Below are 22,028 nucleotides of genomic sequence, written 5' to 3' on the forward strand. Positions count from 1 at the left end.
ATTTCATTTGTTTAATGACATGAGACACGAAAATTTAAATGACATCAGTTTAATGACATGAGACACTGAAATTTAAATTTCATCAGTTTAATCGCATCAGACTGTGAAATTTACATATTTCATCAGCTCTATTGAAATCAGACACTATAATTTACATTTTATCAGCTCTAACAGCAATTATAAGTTGAACCATTAAGTTTTCTTTTTGCATCAAATCTCAAGTTAGTCAGTCCAAAATCGCTTTTTAAAATTTGCCTTTATGATTAATGAAATAATTTGTAAGCCAGGGACAGGGGATTATAGCTTTTATTTTAGAATCATAAAATTCAGAAACCCTGCTGCCCATGAAGATCCAGGTTAGAATTGATCTTCGGTAACCCATGCTTGTCGTAAGAGGCAACTAACGGGATCAGATGGTCAGACTCGCTGACTTGGTTGACACATGTCATTGTATCCCAATTGCGTAGATCAATGCTCATGCTGTTGATCACTTGATTGTCTGGCCCAGACTCGATTATTTGAAGACCGCTGCCATATAGCTGGAATATTACTGAGTGCAGCGTAAAACTAAACTCTCTCATTCACTACAAGGCACTAACATGCAGTGAAATTTTATACCAAAAGGTGAGCATATCCTATTTTGTTAAAGAGTTACTTTGTAAATATGCCAAGGAAGACAATAAAAATTCAAATTACATAAGGGTTGATTTAATATCAAAATCAGTAAAAGACTCCTCAGCAACCAAAATCTGTTTTTAAAATTTCAACATCATCGTAATGCACTCACTCTCATTCAGCGAAATTAAATGATCAGATTTAATTATCATATGCCAATATTGATTAATGTCAAATCTCATCACTAATTAATCAGTTTAACTCGACCCACTATATCCCTGTGATTACAGCTTCTCTGAACAATAATTACATTTCTCAACTTCGAACATTCCCTTACTCTTAAAAATAAAATGTAATAGGTTTTTGGCCTCTTTTAAATATTGCTTTGGAATAAGATTCTAAATTCATATAATAAATTGAGAATGACAAGCCTTAAACTGTACACAGTTGTATCTCAAAGGAAACCACCATTACACAAAAAGTCCAAAATTAGAAGCTTTGAAGATGGAAGAGGTGTTTGAAGATGCTAAAAACTCATTTCCAAGCAACTTCTTTCCACTCAAATCTTTCAAAACCAGGACAAAATTGACAGCAAATCTTATCACACTTTGAGAATGAGATTGTAGCCTTAAGGCTATTCGCCAACAAGAATCTGTACTGGCCTGTCTAGTGTAAGGCACAGACTGAAGTCTTTCCTGAAATTGAATTTCCTCTTGGAACAAGGCATACAGTTACCTTCTGTAGACAGAAGGGATCTGGTGGGCAACTGATAATTTTCCAGATTCATGCTACATCAGGCTGGAAGAAAAGCTTTGCTATTCTGAGCCACCTCGCTTCAAATACTCCTCCTACGAAAGAGGGTTTGGAGAAGATTTGGTATGACCATTATACGAAGGAATGGAATTGACACAAGCATTAGGTGATTTCAAGAAGCTTTGTGCCTGAGTTTGGTCATATATAGCTCTCGGTTGTCCTCGGGTTGTCTATAATGATTGTACTAATATGGTGGGCTTTTGTCTATTAATGATGTCAGGAGATTGGGCGCAGAACACGGTTATTACATAGTATTTTTACAGACATTCTGATTGGTTGCTGTGACTTAACTACTTGTCGACAATAAATAGCATTTCAGAGGATTTTTAGTTATTGTTGATGGTATTTATTTCAAGGCTGTGACAGAAAAATATTCTGGTGTTTGTCTTGGTACAGCAAGTGTTAGGGTAAGTTGTTAAGACATTATTAGGTAGAAATAACTGGGTTCACAAAAATCATAAGTGCAAATATCATCTCACATACAACAGTGTATATTTGATATGCTATGGACGTCATTGCTGTCATTCATTTCATACAGTGACATAAAGTCAGAATGATGTCACTCAAGAAATAAGTACTGATGTCGGTGCACGTCATCAACAAATTTGTAAGACAGCTGTCGTGTCATTTCTTTTTCTAAAGGGAGCTAAAAGTGATAAAAAGTTAATAGTTAGTAAAGAAAGGATTGAGGGATGGTTCATGTACATAATCTATGACCCGCCACCCCTAGACATGTGTACGAATGTGATGGGACACCCCCACCCCCCACCTCACCCCACCTCCCCTGAGGTGAGGTCAGGTGAAATTGGGTTTTACGTCGTTCTTGAGAATATTTCGCTCATATGACGACGTGCATGCATGTGTATGTGTATGTGCGGCTGCTTGTACTAGCCCAGACTGAAGCTGGTTTTATAGTGCTAGCCCACTATGATACCATGCTGCAGTGAAGCATGAATACCCCACTCAGACACATTATACTGACTCCGAGCTGACCAGTCCTTGTTGTACCCATTAATGCCGAGCGCCAGTCAGGGACCAACAAGTACCATATTTTAACATCTTTTTGGTATGACGCGGTCGGGGATCGAACCCGCGACCTTCCGCTCTCCGGGCGGACGCTCTAACCACTACACCACGGAGGCGGTCCCCACCTCCCCTGAGAAGAAAATGCGTGAGACACACACACCTAAAGTCATCATTACCCCCCTAGCTATAAATTAAGAATGGTCCCTAAGAAGTCATGTATTAATTCAGTCTCATGCAGGAGAAAATCAAGAATTCTGACTCTTGTTAAATAAAACAGCAGGGGCATAGCTACCATTATAAAAGAAAAAAGCCCAGGCTTACACATGGTTTTTGCTGAAAAAAAAGTTTTCTTCTAATTCTTGCCGAAAATACCTACAATCACGTTATCAGAACAATTTAAAAATGGTAATCCCTCAATAAATCATATTGACTACAATTAATGGTAGACTACTCTGAGTTCTCCTCCTTATGATTTCAAAATATTGATAAGATAACAACAGTTTGAAGTTATTGAAATCATCAAAGGTCAAATGATAACACTTCAGGTCTCATAAAAAATGAAAGTTGGACAAGCCCTTAATACTATCTAAATACAAAGCTTTGCAACCTATCGGGCTTACACCCAAAAATTGGGACCGCCTCCATGGTGTAGTGGTTAGAGCATCCGCCCGGAGAGCGGAAGGTCACGGGTTCGATCCCCGACCGCGTCATACCAAAACCTGTTTAAATATGGTACTTGTTGGTCCCTGCCTGGCGCTCGGCATTAATGGGTACAACAAGGACTGGTCAGCTCGGAGTCAGTATAATGTGTCTGAGTGGGGTATCCATGCTTCACTGCGGCATGGTATCACAGTGGGCTAGCACTATTAAACCAGCTTAAGTCTGGGCTAGTACAAGCAGCCGCACATACACACACACACGCATGCATGTCGTCATATGAGTGAAATATTCTCAAGCACGGCGTTAAATCCAATTTCACCTCACCCCAAAAATTGGCTTGCTACGTGCCTGATCAGGATGAGACGCATGCTCAGATAATAAGACTCCATAAATGTAATTATGATCTGTGATACAATACATTGTAAACCAAAGTCACCGTATTCTTTAATCTGATTGGTTGAAAAACATGATTGAATGGTATTTGATTCCCGGAAACTGCAAGACTATTCACTGCATATTGACATGTACAAATATTGCACACACTATTGTATTGTTGCCTTGTCAGCAATGGTGACGTTATTCAAATCATATTGTGACGTAAAGTCGGAATGACGTCACAAATGAACAGTTCCAGATGCTACCATGGGAACCAGCTGAAATGGCCAGCTGATGACACTTCACTGCTGTACCCGTACTCGATGTCAATGAGTGCAGACAGTAAAACCCATATGGGCCTTTTGGTTTACTTTTGTGTTTACAATGTCGATTCCGAATGAATTCCCGTGCTTGAAATACTCCATAACACCCGGAAATTGGCCGACACATGATGTTTATCTCCTAATTAAAACTGTCAAAGGGAAGGAGATAAGATGTCATCAATGGGAACAATGAAACAACAAGTCAATGGCAGTTTGCACACCAGTGATCAGTTCATACAATCTTCATTTTTCATCTTCACACCAGTAGCTCGTGGAATCTGTACAGTCAGTAATTTGGGACTGTTTCTTCTCTAGCGTCCACGTTTCATGTTTCCAAATTGTGTCGGATAAAGGTATATTAAAGATATATGATCTGTGTTCAAACTATTTCTAATGGCACTGAGTTTAAATCATCTTCTCCAATTAATTATACTGCACACTGATATTTCCCACTCAAGTGATACACAACATCAAGTCTACAAGTTCTACTGTAATCGTATATATTTTCACGGGGTGCAATTTTCGCGGAAAGTTCACAAAAGACCTATTAGCGCAGTAGTTTTTTCGCGCATTTCAAACACCTGAGTGGTGGTGTCCATCACAAAGTTTTCACAACCCCATAGACATGCAATGATCAAAGCTAGCCGCCATAATTGAATCGTGTTTACTAAAACAATCCGAGAGATGTGGGGTTATACTTGTGTCAACATTGTGATTTGTGACTGATGTAAGTGAGTTTCGTTCATTTTGTGATTACGAGTAATCAGCTATCAATTAACAAACATATGCTGATTGTGATCGCTATTACTAGTATACTAGTATATGCCTCTATTCCTTTGTATATTGTTTTGATGTTGTTATCTGAAAGAATAAACAAATTGCATGTTGTTCCTGCTTGAGTATTTGTCATGACTTGACCATGAATATTTCGCTTAATATGATTATTGACGCACAATCATTTTTCGCTAAAAGCGCAAAAATTAATCCCACGCGAAAATAACTACGATTACAGTATATGAAATTGAAATATGTACAAGCAGGGATTTACCGGACACGAATTCCTGTGTCCTTTACACATAAAAATCGACAATGGACGCAACAAAATTGATTAGCGTACCCACAGGGACGCAGAAAAAGTCCAAATACTTGTAAAAAGTAACAATAAGTTATCACCGAGTCTGCTACTAGCCGGGTTATGGTATCATTTGCAATTTAATTACTGTAACAATGTGATGATCATGATACACAATACAATAACAGTAACTGAATTACAACAATATTACAACATAGTATTAATGATAATATTTAAGTGTCTGGGACCCCATTTTGTAGTCCAGGACCAATGAAAATTAAGAGTATGAGTCCCAGGAACCCTAAAATACAGGACTCAAGGTAAATCCCTGTACAAGGATGTTGTATCACATTCTCAAAGCCAGATGATGGTGGTCCAGTGGTTCTAAACAGCTTATGCCAATGTGTGGAATTGTCTCCCTTTGCCAAATCAGGATGTGCTGGTTCTGTACTCATTATGAACATGGTATGTCACTTCCATATAAGTGTGTATGCGTTTTACCAAAAAGTAGGGATCTCACCTGATAGTCTTCTGAGATCAAATATCATTACTTACGGCAGATAAACCAAATTTTGAGGACAGAAAAAGCAATCTGTAGAACGGCATTAGCTTGTCTGAAGTGTTTCATCAACCATTTTTTTCTGGGCAAAAAGATCAGCTGATCTACAGTCATATATGGCATATCAAGAAAAGTAGATGAAACTATTGTCAGTGAGTCTTGACAGAACTTCAGTAAGTGGCATTTAGAAGCCCCACATGAGGTGAGGTGAGGTGAGGTGAAATTGGGTTTAACGTCGTGCTTGAGAATATTTCGCTCATATGACGATGTGCATGTGAGTGTATGTGTAGGTGCGGCTGCTTGTACTAGCCCAGACTTAAGCTGGTTTTATAGTGCTAGCCCACTGAGATACCATGCTGCAGTGAAGCATGAATACCCCACTCAGACACATTATACTGACTTCAAGCCGACCAGTCCTTGTTGTACCCATTAATGCCGAGCGCCAGGCAGGGACCAACAAGTACCATATTTTAACGTCTTTTGGTATGACGCGGTCGGGGATCGAACCCGCGACCTTCCGCTCTCCGGGCGGACGCTCTAACCACTACACCACTGAGGCGGCCCCCTACATGATGAACAGGAACACTGTTTGTAGGGATAGACAACTTCTTTACTGCAATAGATGCAACGTTTTGGTGTAGATCCTAGATTGCGTGACAATGTTGTTTATTTAAGGATCTACAGCAAAACATCGCGTCTATTGCAATAAAGAAGTTGTGTATCCACAAAAAAAAGTGTTCCTCTTCGAGTCTTGATATATTTGAGTTTCGAAGGCACATGGATGAGATTCTAGTCATCATCCAAATTATTCTGCAAACTGTTTTAGTTTCAAAACAGTAATAACCTGCCTTGAGTGTAAAAAGCACAGAAATTAGTGATGTCATTTCATTGTGATGTTACAATAATCTGCAAGTTATTGTGATACAATTTCATCATAGAGATATGTCCTAGTGTGCGACATTTACGCTGGTCCTATGGTCCCTGGCAAGTAAAAATTCATCAGGACCAACTAAATGATAAGTATGCAGTGGTCCTATTGGCCAGTGAATTTTGTATTGATAGTTAAGTAAATCTACGAATGTTGTTTTTGACCAGTGAAGTACAGACAGGACCAACCCATGAAGATCCGGGTTAGAATTGGTCTTCAGTAACCCATGCTTGTCGTAAGAGGCGACGAACGGGATCGGGTGGTCAGGCTTGCTGACTTGGTTGACACATGTCATCGGTTCCCAATTGAGTAGATTGATGCTCCTGCTGTTGATCACTGGATTGTCTGGTCCAGATCTGATTATTCACAGACCGCCACCATACTATAGCTGGAATATTGCTGAATGCGGCATAAAACTTAACTCACTCACTCACAGACAGGACCACTAATTATTGTCCACTCACTGGTCCTGTGGTCTTGTGGGAAACTTTGAAAGGTTTCTTTCCCAGATATCCTAGATGATATCACTTGATATAAAAGTTTTACCACAAACTGTCCAAGCGAAAACCAACTCTTAAACCAAAGCAAACACAGATTGAATTAACTTCCAGCCAAATCTGTCCATGTAGGTGTAAAACTGTCGACATAGCTGTAAATCTGCCCACCTCGATGTTCACCATGATATCAGCAGACAGAACAGCAGCATATAAATACACATGTAATCAGGTAGCTTGATAACACTGAGATGGAAATGTCTGGCCAGCAGAGCTTCTATACCAGTGACTGACAGTTCTCCTACAAGGCAATATCAGTGTCCTCTTCAACACCAGGACATGGCGAGGCTGTAGTGTAATAGCGCTGGTCTGAGTAGTTCATTAGGTGCAGATATAGCACCATTACTGCTGTCATTGCAGCTGAATATATACAGCCTTTATGACGTGCATTGAAAACTGTCTGGCAATTAGGCAAGAGAGAAAAGGTTTCTTGTTTCGCATAAAAATCTAAAAATGAACCTAACCCTAATCTACCTAGCTGTGTGTATCATGTTCAGTAATTCAGTTCCACATATCTTAACCATGTTTTATATTCAAAGATGTGACTGTAATTATGTCTAAATCTTTAAAGACAATGCAACATTTTAATCATGAATGAATAACATATTACATTGTTTAATCTATTAGTCACATGATCATAATGGGTCCGGGTATTGAAACGGGTACCCAGGTCCAAATCATTACCCATCCGTCCCCGGTATCCAGGTTAACCGTCTTAGCCCTAGTAACTAAGGTGTTTTGAGAACTATGGCAAGAAGATAACATAAACTTTCTTGCTCCTCATATTCAGCTGATTCTTCAAGTCAACCTGATCATCCAGTTAAAACTAGTTAAAGCCAGTTCCAGTTCATGTTAAGAGTTATTTCCCCTTTCAATGATGCACTTTGTTTTGTTTCCAAAATTATAATCAGCAGTTTCTCAAAACCATCCTGGCTCTACAGTTTCAAATTCTTTCTGTAAACTGAGGTCAGTTCCAGTTCCTCTCATTTAGAGTTACTTCCCCTTCCAACAAGTTATTTCCCCTTTCAGAGGTGCCCTTTTTTGTAACCAATACAACTTTCTCTTTTTTTAACTAGCCTGAGGCACAAAAGTTTATATACAACTTTCTCTTCCCTCATATTCAGCTAATTCTAAAATCAACATGGCTCTACAGTTTCAATTTCATTTTGCTAGTTGGGGTCAGTTCCAGTTCATCTCATTTAGAGTTATTTCCCCTCCAATGAGTTATTTCCCCTTCCCACGGTGCCGTTTTCAATGTAACCAAGGTGTTTCAGAACTCTGTGGCTAGAGGATAACATGTAAGGTTTCTTGTTCCTCATAACTTATCCCATCTGTACCTACAGTTATTTGCAAACTAAAACCAGTTTTAGTAGCTAATAGTTTGAGTTGTTATATTTTATGTAGAACAGCCAGGTAATCAACAAGCGTGTGTAGTGAAATTTCAATTTTACGCGTGCAACTCTCACACCTGGCTGTTCTACCAGCAAGTGGTCCCCCCTCGTAAAAATAGCAAAAAATGACAACAAAATAATGACCGTTGTTAAACAACTATTTTTTATTCGAGTGTCCAAAATTTTGAGAAAAATCATCAGAGTTGGTCTGTCAATTTCATGTGACTGTGCAAAATGTGGTTTTGTTGCAATTATTAGATTTTGTGTTAGTGAGCAATTCATCGGTCTCAAATGAAATCAAACGGACTGTAGTCTCGATTGGTGCAAACAACAACTCATACACACACATGCCATGGACATTATGGACATGACATGCCCCATTTCCTCTTGACGTTCTTTTAGGTTATTGTGAAGTTAGACTATAATAGTTGAGGGACATCAAATAAAATACTTAAATAAACTTGACTTCCCCAGTCAGTCAGTATATATTTCAGATGAAGATTTAAGTATAAATAGTATTTAGACATGTTAAAATATATAACTGATCACCACATTAGTGTGACAGAAAGAAACAGTTTGACAGATTTCATGATCAGTGCATAGTGGTCCGAAGGTGTGAGTAAAGATAACACTACTGGCTGCCAAACAGTTATGGCCATATTTTAGCAGTATTTACAAAATTACTCCACCATTCGTTAAATAAATGAAACAGAATTACTTATGATACTTAATTAGCTATTCCCTGATGTGTCCAGCCTGTTCACTGCCGCCAATAATGTTTTTATATAACACGGCGGAAGGGAACCATGGCAGTACCGGTACAAATAGGTGTTTTCTCACAACCAGCTGTAACAGTTATCGCCATTCAGAATTTCTCATGTCCTTTGTGAAATAATATGTATTATATCATAAAGTAACCTCGAATAATTGATTGTGTGACTAACTGAGTGGGGATTTTTACAGTAGATTGATAGGGAATGAAACAATTAATGACGAACTTTAATTGTGAACTTGAACTTGCTATTATATAGATCGTGTGACATCACCCCGACTAAGTTGAATTTTTTTATAGGTTTCATAACTTTATCTTTAATTTTTCTCTTATACTACTTACTGTGAAGAATTTTCTTTCGCTGTGCTTTATTGTTGTCAGATACCATGGGAAAAATACCAGAATTTTAACTGACCGGAACTGTGCACTCGTGATACTGATGTATTGCCGACAACTGTGATGCTGCGATAACTGTTCGGCAGCCAGTAATCAGATTCAGATATCAGGATATGCAGCTATGCCAGTGATATCATAATTAATAGGGATATCAAAATTTTATACAAAATTTAATAAAATATATATAATTAGATGGGATTTTGTGGAGAATAAAGCAAAAGTCTATTGTATATTCTCTTGCCAGACATTCAGCTGGGGTTTTACCAATACAACTAAATATATTTCTTGTGTCTTGTTAGTCGAGATATTCAGCTTCCGGATCCGGACTGCTGTGCAAAGGAAACAGAAATAGCTACCCCATCCGGACAATCCCACCAATTAGTAGTGTTGTCAGACAGACGTGTAGTCTTCCCAGGGTTAAGATTCGGTCAGTTTTATTCAGTGAGGTGGGCTTAGCCACATGGTGTCGGAATGGTTTTAGACGTTTCAGAAGCAACATCTTTTTGTGACAGGGTTTTTGTTCGTTAAAGTTACTGTATATAAATCCATGGTTTTCTTTTGGGTACATCATCATGTTTTTTTGTTTTTTTTAACTTTTCCTGTTATGGAGAATTAAGTTGTCTTTTATTCTGTGTCTGTTTGACATTGTTAATGGTCTTATCCCTGTCACTGTCCACTGTCTCCCATCTGGTACTGTGTTATTTCACTCTTACTTCTCTACTACATCAGTATATCATTGTCTCCTCTCTGTTAGATCAGTATATCATTGTCTCCTCTCTGTTAGATCAGTATATCATTGTCTCCTCTCTGTTAGATCAGTATATCATTGTCTCCTCTCTGTTAGATCAGTATATCATTGTCTCATTGTCTCCTCTCTGTTAGATCAGTATATCATTGTCTCCTCTCTGTTAGATCAGTATATCATTGTCTCCTCTCTGTTAGATCAGTATATCATTGTCTCCTCTCTGTTAGATCAGTATATCATTGTCTCCTCTCTGTTAGATCAGTATATCATTGTCTCCTCTCTGTTAGATCAGTATATCATTGTCTCCTCTCTGTTAGATCAGTATGTCATTGTCTCCTCTCTGTTAGATCAGTATATCATTGTCTCCTCTCTGTTAGATCAGTATGTCATTGTCTCAACCATTCTCTCTCTGTTAGATCAGTATATCATTGTCTCCTCTCTGTTTAGATCAGTATATCATTGTCTCCTCTCTGTTAGATCAGTATGTCAGTATGTCATTGTCTCCTCTCTGTTAGATCAGATCATTGTCTCTCTCTGTTAGATCAGTATGTCATTGTCTCCTCTCTGTTAGATAGTATATCATTGTCTCCTCTCTGTTAGATCAGTATGTCATTGTCTCCTCTCTGTTAGATCAGTATATCATTGTCTCCTCTCTGATAGATCAGTATGCCATTGTCTCTCTCTCTGTTAGTTCTGTTAGATCAGTATCCTCTCATATATCATTGTCTCCTCTCTGTTAGATCAGTATATCATTGTCTCCTCTCTCTGTTAGATCAGTATATCATTGTCTCCTCTCTGTTAGATCAGTATATCATTGTGTCTCCTCTCTGTTAGATCAGTATATCATTGTCTCCTCTCTGTTAGATCAGTATATCATTGTCTCCTCTCTGTTAGATCAGTATATCATTGTCTCCTCTCTGTTAGATCAGTATATCATTGTCTCCTCTCTGTTAGATCAGTATATCATTGTCTCCTCTCTGTTAGATCAGTATATCATTGTCTCCTCTCTGTTAGATCAGTATATCATTGTCTCCTCTCTGTTAGATCATAACATTGTCTCCTCTCTGTTAGATCAGTATATCATTGTCTCTCTCTCCTCTCTGTTAGATCAGTATATCATTGTCTCCTCTCTGTTAGATCAGTATATCATTGTCTCCTCTCTGTTAGATCAGTATATCATTGTCTCCTCTCTGTTAGATCAGTATATCATTGTCTCTTCTCTGTGAGATCAGTATATCATTGTCTCCTCTCTGTTAGATCAATTTACCATTGTCTCCACCTCTTTGTTACAGTAATATACCATTTCTGCCTCACTGTTACAATATATCATTATCTTCTCTTTGTTACTGCAATATATCATTTTCTCCTCCCTGTTACAACAATATGCCATTATCAGTACCCAGACCAGTAATCCCATATTAACCTAGATTGGATCCTTCGACTGTCCACCATGGACCTGTCTGTAGGTCTTGTACAGGTGGTAAATCACTACATCTGGCATCACTTGGATGTTTCTTTTGCAATAAGTGATATTTCCAAAATACTGTTTTGATTGGCATGAAATGCAATCAGAGTCTTACTCAATCGATCGATCAGTCAATCCATCAATCAATTTCCTTTCTGAGTAATCATCTGGAAAAACATTTTCCCACAGGAATGTGCACATCTGGTTTTCAAACTCACTCACTCACTCACTCACTCACTCACTCACTCACAATATTAATGTATTCCTTTCTTTTGAAAACTACCTAGCTTAACACATGAACAGCGCTAAATGTGGCCTGTTGTGACGTTGGAGGAGATCGTCTCCCTGGTGTAGTGGGTAGAACGTCTGCCTGGAGAGCAGAAGGTAGCAGGTTCGATCCCGGGACTCGTCATTCCTAAAGACGTTAAAATATGGTACTTGTTGGTCCCTGCCTGGTGCTCGGCATTAATGGTACAAGAACTGGTCGGCTCGGAGTCAGTAAAATGTGTCTGAGTGGGGTATTCATGCTTAACTCCGGCATGGTATCTCAGTGAGCTTGCACTATAAAACCAGCTTAAGTCTGGGCTGGTACAAGCAGCCACACATACACACAAATAGCGATATATTCTTAAGTGCGACGTTAAACCCCATTTCACCTCATCTCATTGGAGGAAAGGGGCAGTGGTGTAGCCTAGTGGTTAAAGTGTTCGCTCGTCACGCTGAAGACCCGGGTTCAATTCCCGAGAGGGGCTCAATGTGCGAAGCCCATTTCTGGTGTCTCCCGCCGTGATATTGCTGGAATATTGCTAAAAGAGGCGTAAAACTAAATTCACTCATTGGAGGAACATGGTGTAAATCACTCCTCAATCACTCACTCACTCACTCACTCACTTTCTCTTCTCTGTTACAGCAACTAGTACGACAGAGCTCTGTCTCATCACTCCAGGAGGAGCAGCAAGGCTCCATCAACCTCAGCATGGAATACAACAAGGAGACGTCAATACTCACAGTACATATGATACAAGCAAGGGACCTCGTACCGAGGGATTTCAGCGGCACCGCCGACCCGTATTGCAAAGTTTCGTTACTTCCCGAACAAAGGAGTATATTACAAAGCAAGATTCACAGGAAAACAGTCAACCCCGAATTTGAAGAGGAGTTTGTTTTCGAGGTGTCCTCGCATAAGTTAGCCGTGACAACTCTGGAGGTGCTATTGTTTGATTATGACCAGTTCTCACGGGATGAGTGTATCGGACAAGTGCATGTGCCACTGGAGTTGGTAGATCTCAGTGAAAAGGTTATATTGTGGAAGGGGATCGTACCGTGTGAGAAAAAAGATGTAAGTAACGATGACTATTTCGTATAATTTTCGTGTCCTTGAGATATGTGTGCTTTTTTTTTGCTTGCATGGTTTGAATATTTTTTATCATGACCAGATCGATGGCTTCATCCCTTGGTCATACCAAGAGATATACTGAGGGAAACAAATTAGGGAACAGCACTTTATGCAGTGTTCCTTACTTATCAGATTTCCTCCCATAGCACTATTCAAAGCTGGTGTTGAAAACTGGAAAATATTAAAGGAAAGCTTGAATTTTCCTGTGTTCCTTTATTTGTTTCTCTCAGTATATTAAAAGATGGTGCTTGTTGTTACCTTGCCTTGCATTTGGCTTTAAGGAATAAAATGAAAGATTATTCAGAATCATTAGATGCATGACATTTCAGTGGTCCTATGATCCCCCCAAAATTATTTAATGCTCTGCAGAAGTATATGCAGCAACACAGCCAGTGAAGATCCGGGTTAGAACTGATCTTCAGTAACCCATGCTTGTCATAAGAGGCGACTAACAGGATCAAGTAGTCATGCTTGCTGACTTGGTTGACACATGTCATCGTATCCCAATTGTGTAGATTGATGCTCATGCTGTTGATCACTGGATTGTTAGGTCCAGACTAGATTATTGACTGACCACTGCCATATAGCTGGAATATTGCTGAGTGTGGCGTTAAACAACAAACAAACACGCAGCTACACACTTGTGTAAGCAAGCTGCAACATAGGTGCAGTAACCTTGACGACCCCTACGTTTTAGGAGCTGCAGCAATTTCATGGGAGGCACACGAGGCATCGTCAGTGGTATTTATAACAAATTCTGAAGAACATGTGTCTCCTTAAACAAGATGTGTTCAAGATGAAAACAATCAATTGTACACCCCAACACTTACAGAGCATGTGGAATGGTTCGCCTGCTGAGCTGAGCCTTATGTAGAAGGGAACAACCTCGTAACGTTACATTACATAACAGTAATGGGGCAGAGGCACTGCAGGTGCTTGGGCCAATATTTTTAAAGGAGGGAGGGTTACAAGGTTGTTCTACTTAAAACACATCCCTGCTCTCACAGTCTGGCACACATTCCAAAGACTCTGTGGATTGTGGTTAAGATTAGGTCATGAAGGAGCTTGGAATTGCCCAAGAGGACTCAACATATTCCTGAAAAATTATGGATTATTCAAAAACATAATGATGTCACAGATATGTTTTGATGTGAGGTGTATTTGTGTGAGGGTTCTGATGGAGTGAGATTAAGTCACTTTTATAGGGTCCCATTCCATGTCCAACCTAGGTTCAGGCATAAGACATCGTCACTTCTAGCTTTCTTCCCATATCAGGCCGTAACGTAACTTGAAAAACTGTTTGAAAAAGGTGTTAAATATATTTCACTCAGTCCTATCGAGAATTTTAAGTCTCTTTGTCTTAAACTATGATTCATATTCATAATCCACTGTCCCGTGGATTTCGAAGTTTGGGAGGTTTACTCATGAAATCAAATATTCATGATCAGCTTTTTCATTTTTGGAGGTATATATATTTACACTGTTTCATGTTTAACTGTGTTTACTGTAAGGGAGACTTTGGGATAGCCTAGCTGTTAGAGCCTGTCACGCCGAAGACCTGGGTTCGATTCCTCACATGGGCACAATGTGTGAAGCCCATTACTGGTGTCCCCTGCCGTGATATTGCACTCCACGCATTTAGCCGACAGTGGGTTCTGTCCTGACTTTATTCCTTCCATAGGGACATGAAAAGTACACAGAATTTGGAATGTTTATCAGTTTCTTCACAATAATGGATGATTGAAAATTACAGAAAAATTAATAAAAGAAAACTGTTCTTTTAATAAATGTCCTCATAAATTTAATAAAACAGAGAAGAAAATATTCCTATGTCTATAATCTAAAAGTTGTGTTTGATCTGGCAACATCTCCTTTGACAATACCCCATATCATTTCAATGGGGTTAAAGGTCACAGTGATGGGGTGGAAGTCATAAGAACATCGTGACCCTTACCTTTTATGTAACTGTCAACTTTGTAGAAAGGTTCACCTTTGTGGGTTTTATGATCTCATATAGCTGAGGCTTCGTTGCCTTTGAAGGCGTCGCGATCTGAAATTTGTCGAGCCATGATATCATATCACCTTTTTAGACTGTTAGATGTCGAGGCTTTACTGTCGGGTCCTGCATGCTGTGGTATGGGGCATTGTCCATTACGATAAAAGACTTCTCTGGTAGAGCTGGTACCAACTTGTTTTAACCCAATCGAGGGAAAACCGCCGCCATTCATCTCGAATGGTAGTCTCTGTTATCTGTGGACTTTGCCCTGAATACCAAGTCGCAGCCTGGGAGAAAGCCTTTGCTGGAGCAACCAGCATGGAGAATGATTACTCTCTCCTAGAGGCAGCTTTCTCGTGATTCCCTTATCACCTCCATCGGTACCCACTGACTGCTGGCATTGTCGCGAGGCATTGACCCAGGTCTCATCCAAGTACACTGGCTCGAACCCTTCCTCAGCTTCTTCTTTATAACCCTGAGAAAATTATTTCTCAAGTTGAGCGATATCAGGGCATTCACAGAGTACTGACCTATTCTCCCGAAATTTTTCTTATAGCGATACTTGAAGAATGTAAAATTAAGCCAGAGTGTGTACTTTGATACTCTGAGGTTGTGTTCTTGCTTCAAATGCTTTTTAAAATTTTCAGCGACATGTATTTGTTTTCAGAATAGAGAGCTTGTTGATAGACTGCCTTACAAGGTTCTTTTGAAAGTTGTCCAAATGTTTTAATTTGTGTGATTTTGATACGACCCTACCTGCTTCGCATCACCCTCACAATGTTTGTGTTGAGAACATTTGTCAGTACCCTTGTTGATACTCCTAAAAGCTTTGCTGCCAGTACGAATTTATTAATGGCATAAAATGGTTTTGCCCTTCGAGCTTCAAAGTAACGGAAAAAATCATTACACTTTAATCATCAACTGTTTCAGTCAGCATTCAACTTCATTTTCATCAGGCATGTGTATCCCGTGCACGACGAGATAGTGGCTGTTCCATTTCTGCGGTTTCACCCCGCCGCGACAGATAACAACTTTTGTGTTTTCAATGATGATAGTTTCTTGAACAACTTTTTTGGTGGAGTCCGGAAAATTTTCAAATATAAGAAAGCTGTTGGGTATTAGTAAATGATAAACATGTGTACTATTCATATTTATGTGGCAATTTTGTACAATGATAAAATTTGCATTTCATCGGTCCGTTTCTGACTCAAACAGACTGTAGAAGCAGTGAACAAAGGCTTATTTTGTCTCTAACAAAATTCTTCCTCCTCTTCCCATTCAAATTTGATGGTCCGTGGTTAAATAATTTGACATCGCAATATTCATCAGATCTTTTCTCGGACAAAACAGTGACTGACCAATAAGATGTTTGCCCTTGACCAGGAAATATACTTCTGTATAATGATATGCTTGTTTCCACATCAACGTGTTACATGGATACCACTAATGTCCATGATCTCACAGACCATTCTTGTTGGTGGTGTATATATATATCTATAATGATATGCTTGTTTCCACAGCAACATGTTACATGGGATACCACTAATGGCCATGTTCTCACAGACCATTCTTGTTGGTGGTGTATATATCTATAATGATATGCTTGTTTCCACAGCAACATGTTACATGGATACCACTAATGGCCATGATCTCACAGACCATTCTTGTTGGTTATGTGTATATCTTTCTATAATGATATGCTTGTTTCCACAGCAACATGCTATAGGAGATCTGATGTTCTCGCTGTGTTATTTGCCCAGCGCCGAGAGACTTACCATAGTTGTTACCAAAGCCAGGAATCTCAGGCACTCAGAGGAAGGGAAGATAACTCTAGGTAAGTTCCAATAGCCGTGGAGGTAGCCAAGTGGTTAGAATGTTTGACATCATGCTGAACTTGCAGTTTTAATTAAATCCTTCATGAGTGGAATGTGTGAAGCTATTTCGGGTATCTCAATATATAGTGCTGTAACGATGCATCAAACTATCGATGTATCGCAATTGTTGAGTCTCCGATAGCAATTAATCGATGGTAGAACCGAAAAAATATCAATGCATTGATAGTATGTTTGACTCTCGATAGTTTAGTAATTGACTTCGGTTGATAAATGCACAGCACAAAATACAGGAAGTACCAGATTCAGTCACTTTGATTAGAGTTATCTGCCCCTGTTACTTCTTAAACAAACATGGCGGAAAACACGGCATGTGACTCGGAGTTGTGAATAACATTAAGTTTCTTGTCAGTTATTAAAAGAACTACTTCAACTTGTTTTTATTTCATATAAACTATACATTCATTTGGGAAATGACTTCAAATGAGACAATACAAGGAGAAAAAACACTACTGCAATAGTATTGAATAGTTGGTCGCAATAGACTATCACTATCGTAGTACATATGTCGCCGCAACAGACTATCACTATCGCAATAGTTGTTTCCCCCTCAATAGTCAGCCCTGTCAATATATTTGCTGCAATATTGTTAAATCTGGCGTTAAACTATACTTAGCATGAGATCAGTATAAAATTGATTAATCTTGGTTCTTGGTGTTATTTTCCTTGACAGCATGGCATGTTCTCTTAATATCAACCACAGGTTTGACTCAACTGTTTATAGACTCTATGTTAATGCTAATTACAGCCAGAAACAACAAACAAACCATTAGTCATTTAGAAGTGATTTTGTTTAGAAATTAATTTGTAGCGACCATAAAATTTCTGAGTCCTGTGCTGGGATTCAAACCACGAAACCTTCTATTCCGAAGTCGGACGCCTTGTCCACATGATCAAAGAGGTTTAACCCTGGCCAGCAAGCTGATGTAAGGTAAGGATGTCATCTGTGGGATGACTCCACTCTGCTGTGGGATGAAATGCATATTCAATTCATTAAGTGAATCAAGAGAAGATCTGGGTTATGCTTGGTATTAGGGGTTGGCATCTGGGTTAGGTTATCAGGCTTACCAAGATGGCTGGTGTATGTGGACTTGGGGGCACGGTGGGCAAGCGATCTAAGGCGCCAGGCTAGTGATCCAGTGAGTTTGAGGTGCGAGGATCAAGCCCACCCGTAACTGGGTGTAAAAACCTTGGAGTCAAGTTTGTGTGCAGACTCTTTCAGTGTTGTCACAACCCCTAGTGTACAGTACACAACCCTGTGCACTTAAAAGAACCCACGAATCCGTTGATAAATGACCAGATGGTGGCCACATGAATACATGCAAACACCTAGTTGCGGGTACAGCTACGTGCAGTAAACTTGGACAAAGTACTGTGACTATGTGTCCCAGTCCACCCAGCTGTGAATGGGTATCTCGTAAAAATGGGAAGCCCATGACCTCGGTGCACCTAAATGGCTGCAAGAGTTGTATGATCCCAGGGAGTTGAGATTGAAAAATATGATGTGCCGTTGAGATTGACATCCAATGATCGAGGGAAAAACAAAGCGCCTTTGAGCAGCTGAGCTGGGCTGGATATATTGGCGTTATACAAATATATATATCATTGTAGCCCAGTTGAGTTGACTGATGCTCATGACATCAATCACTTGGGGGTGGTGGGGTAGCCTAGTGGTTAAAGCATTCCTTTATCATGCTGAAGACCCGGGTTCGAGTCCCCACCTGGGTACATTGTGTGAAGCCCATTGTGTCCTCCGCCGTGATAATTTGCTGGAATATTGCTAAAAGCAAACGCTATAACCACTAGCTACCCTACCGCCCCTTTTTCAGGTCAGTGTCAGGTATTTGAAGTTGTAATCCATGCACTGACATTTGACCATGGAAATTACAATGTTTCATAACATCCATCCACCATTCCCTCCCTCCCCAAAACAGTTATATCACGATGAAATTATGAATGAGTGAGTGAGTTTGGTTTACGCCGCTTTTAGCAATATTCCAGCAACATCACGGCAGGGAACACCAGAAATAGGCTTCACACATTGTACCCATGTAGGGATTCGAACCCGGGTCTTCGGCATGACGAGCCAACGCTTTAACCACTAGGCTACCCCACCGCCCGAAATTATGAATGAAAGCTTCAAACCTCTTTCGATAGTCATAGGACACCTCTGCTAAAGGCAAAGTCATTTGTAAGAGTGTGACACATTCAATTTGTTTATGAATCACTATCAAACAGTAATGATGCCTCGTGTTTGTGAAAAGTTGTACCTGTCATAAACACATGCAAGGGCAAGTCAATTGTTCACTAGAAAATAACTGGGACCATGTTGTACATATCATGGAATAATAATTCATACGAAAAATTCATTACAAATTATTATCACTACAAGTGATATATTAGGATTCAGATATTAGGAAAAAATTAATAAAGAATATTAGTTTCATCATGATCAGTAACAGCTTAGAGAAAGACACCAGTTTAAAGTAACAAAACTTCATTTCACAGACATACTATTCAAAAAGGTATAGACCGCCTCTGTGGTGTAGTGGTTAGAGCGTCCGCCCGAGAGCGGAAGGTCGCGGGTTCGATCCCGACCGCGTCATACCAAAAGACGTTAAAATATGGTACTTGTTGGTCCCTGCCTGGCGTTCGGCATTAATGGGTACAACAAGGACTGGTGGGCTCGGAGTCAGTATAATGTGTCTGAGTGGGGTATTCATGCTTCACTGCGGCATGGTATCTCAGTGGGCTAGCACTATAAAACCAGCTTAAGTCTGGGCTAGTACAAGCAGCCACACATACACATACACATGCATGCACGTCGTCATATGAGCAAAATATTCTCAAGCAATATATTAGGATTCAGAAGTTAGGAAAATATTAATAAAGAATATTAGTATGAATTATTATGATAAACACATCACAATAATGATGCCAAATATTAGTAAGTACCTCTGATCAAATAAACTTTTGAGCAAAAGTAGCACCTATTTTAGTTTTTAAAAAATCCTTAAAACATCAAGCAAATGCAATTTCTATCACATTATAGTGATGGACTTGTCACACCATGATAATACCAACAGTGAGACAAAAGATACATGTGATAGGTTTTCAGTTATCATTTCCACAATAGATTACTTTTTGCATTGGTTCTTAATATGTTTTGAAGATAATTTGGTAAGAAAGAGCATGGAAACAAAATGATGTTTATGTATCCAAATACTAAATACAATTAAATAAGAGTTTGAACTTAAGAAATATTGCTTTAACATAACTGAAACTAACATGCATGAACTATTATTAACGGGTCTGGTCTCACTTCATTTGGTCCTGTAAATAATTACTTCAATCTAAATTTCTGTGTTGTTCTGTGGTCAAATTTTCAAATTTGCACTAAAAAAACAATGTTTCAAATTTTCACATTTTCTGGTAAAAGACAGTGGTTTTATCATTATCATTGCACTAAATGTATTGTAAAGTCTTGGATAGACAAGAAAATTAACTCTTTTCACCCAGTGATGACATATGTGTTCTAAACATCTTCACAGTGACATCTTTTGTTCCTTTTTAACTTTTTGTAAATGTGTTATCTAATAATTCTTAAAATATATATTATCACAAATGTGAAGGTCAGTTTCATTATGTTTCATCTGATGTGTCAGTTGTGAATAATAACGTGTTCCCAACACATGCTTCAGACCCTGGACGATGACTCAGTGATTGAGTGGCAGATATAAGCACCATGAAATTAACAACATGACATTACATTGAAACGATAATAAGGTGTTATCTGAGAATACACGTCACATTAAGAAAAAATGTAATTGTTTCATTTTTTTTTTTGAACAAAATTATAAAGTTGTTTTTATATCAGTATGAGACTTGTGGTAAATATGTAACATTTTATTGAAAAATATTGTTTTGGGAGTAGTAAAATATATGGCATTTGACTGGTTTGGTGCATGAAAATATAAAGGGTCTGGTCCCAATTTCTGGAAACAAACTTAAGTTTTTACTCAAATTTCAAACTGAGTATGACAATTTGAAACAGCTGAATTTTTAGCTCAACCGCATTTTTTTAATAAAAATGCCTAAACAACTTAAATAATCTATCCACCAAACTCAAATTATCGACTTATAATGTTTGAGTTTAATATTGATTTCAGTTCATTCTGGGAAATGCATTTCCTGTGTTTTCTCAGATTTCAGTAAAAACTTTAAATTAAGACTGAAGTTTGTTTCGAGAAGTCGGGGTCTGATCTCACTGCAGCAGGTGCTATAAATAATAACTCTAATTTAAAATTCTGTTTTGTTCCTAATTTCAAATTTGCAAATTTGCACTAAAAACAGTGTTTCCAATTAGAATTCAGTCGATGTCACATATGCTTTTTAGGCCATTTTATTATAGTAATGCTATGTTTTTCTTTACTAAATAAAACAACCTTGTAGTTCTGAAAATCTATGTAGTTTGAAATCTTTTAAGTTTTTGATGAGGGACATTGTATATGAGAACCGTTGGATAGCCCAGCCGGTAATTTAGAGTTTAACTTTTCACACCAAAGACCTGAGTTCTTGCGTACAATTTGTGAAGTCAGTTTCTGTTTTTCCTGATCTATATTACTGAAATATTTTACCCATCAAACGTTTAGACTCACTAGTGTAAATGTAACCACTTACTTCAGTCAACTGATCTAAACTAGATTTTGTAAAATATTCTATACAGTTTAAGGGTACTGTTTACACATGAACTGATGTATTGTAAAACAAATTCGTAACGTTGAAAAGATTACCGTCATGAGTTCAATAAATGATGAAACTTGGTGAATTCTTAACAAAACTTCTACACCAAAACGCAGCTGTTCACATGCATGATATTTGCACATGCTTTTCAGCAAGTTAATGCATGATCACCATACAATTCATCTGCATAAGGTTTGCAGTTGGTTCCCCCAAGTTAGTAGAGAAATTCATCCTCGATGTACCGGTAACCACATATATATACATAACATATAGCAAGTGCTTTAAGTGAGCATAAAATTTGGATGGG

The 22,028-nt window shown here is 38.7% G+C and overlaps 1 protein-coding gene across 2 annotated transcripts in view; it reads left to right on the forward strand.

Moving 5' to 3' along the window:
• Window positions 1-22,028, forward strand: part of LOC124289245 (synaptotagmin-5-like) — a 91,665-nt gene that overhangs the window by 52,593 nt on the left and 17,044 nt on the right. For both annotated transcript variants that reach the window (XM_046725850.1, XM_046725851.1), the window contains exons 3-4: window positions 12,605-13,033; window positions 16,800-16,920. In XM_046725850.1, the coding sequence (XP_046581806.1) occupies window positions 12,605-13,033; window positions 16,800-16,920 (550 nt within the window). The remainder of the gene's footprint in view (window positions 1-12,604; window positions 13,034-16,799; window positions 16,921-22,028) is intronic.

Source organism: Haliotis rubra, unplaced genomic scaffold (genome assembly GCF_003918875.1).
Source record: "Haliotis rubra isolate DU_JTF1 unplaced genomic scaffold, ASM391887v1 Scf437, whole genome shotgun sequence".
In the NCBI taxonomy this organism is placed as follows: domain Eukaryota; kingdom Metazoa; phylum Mollusca; class Gastropoda; order Lepetellida; family Haliotidae; genus Haliotis; species Haliotis rubra.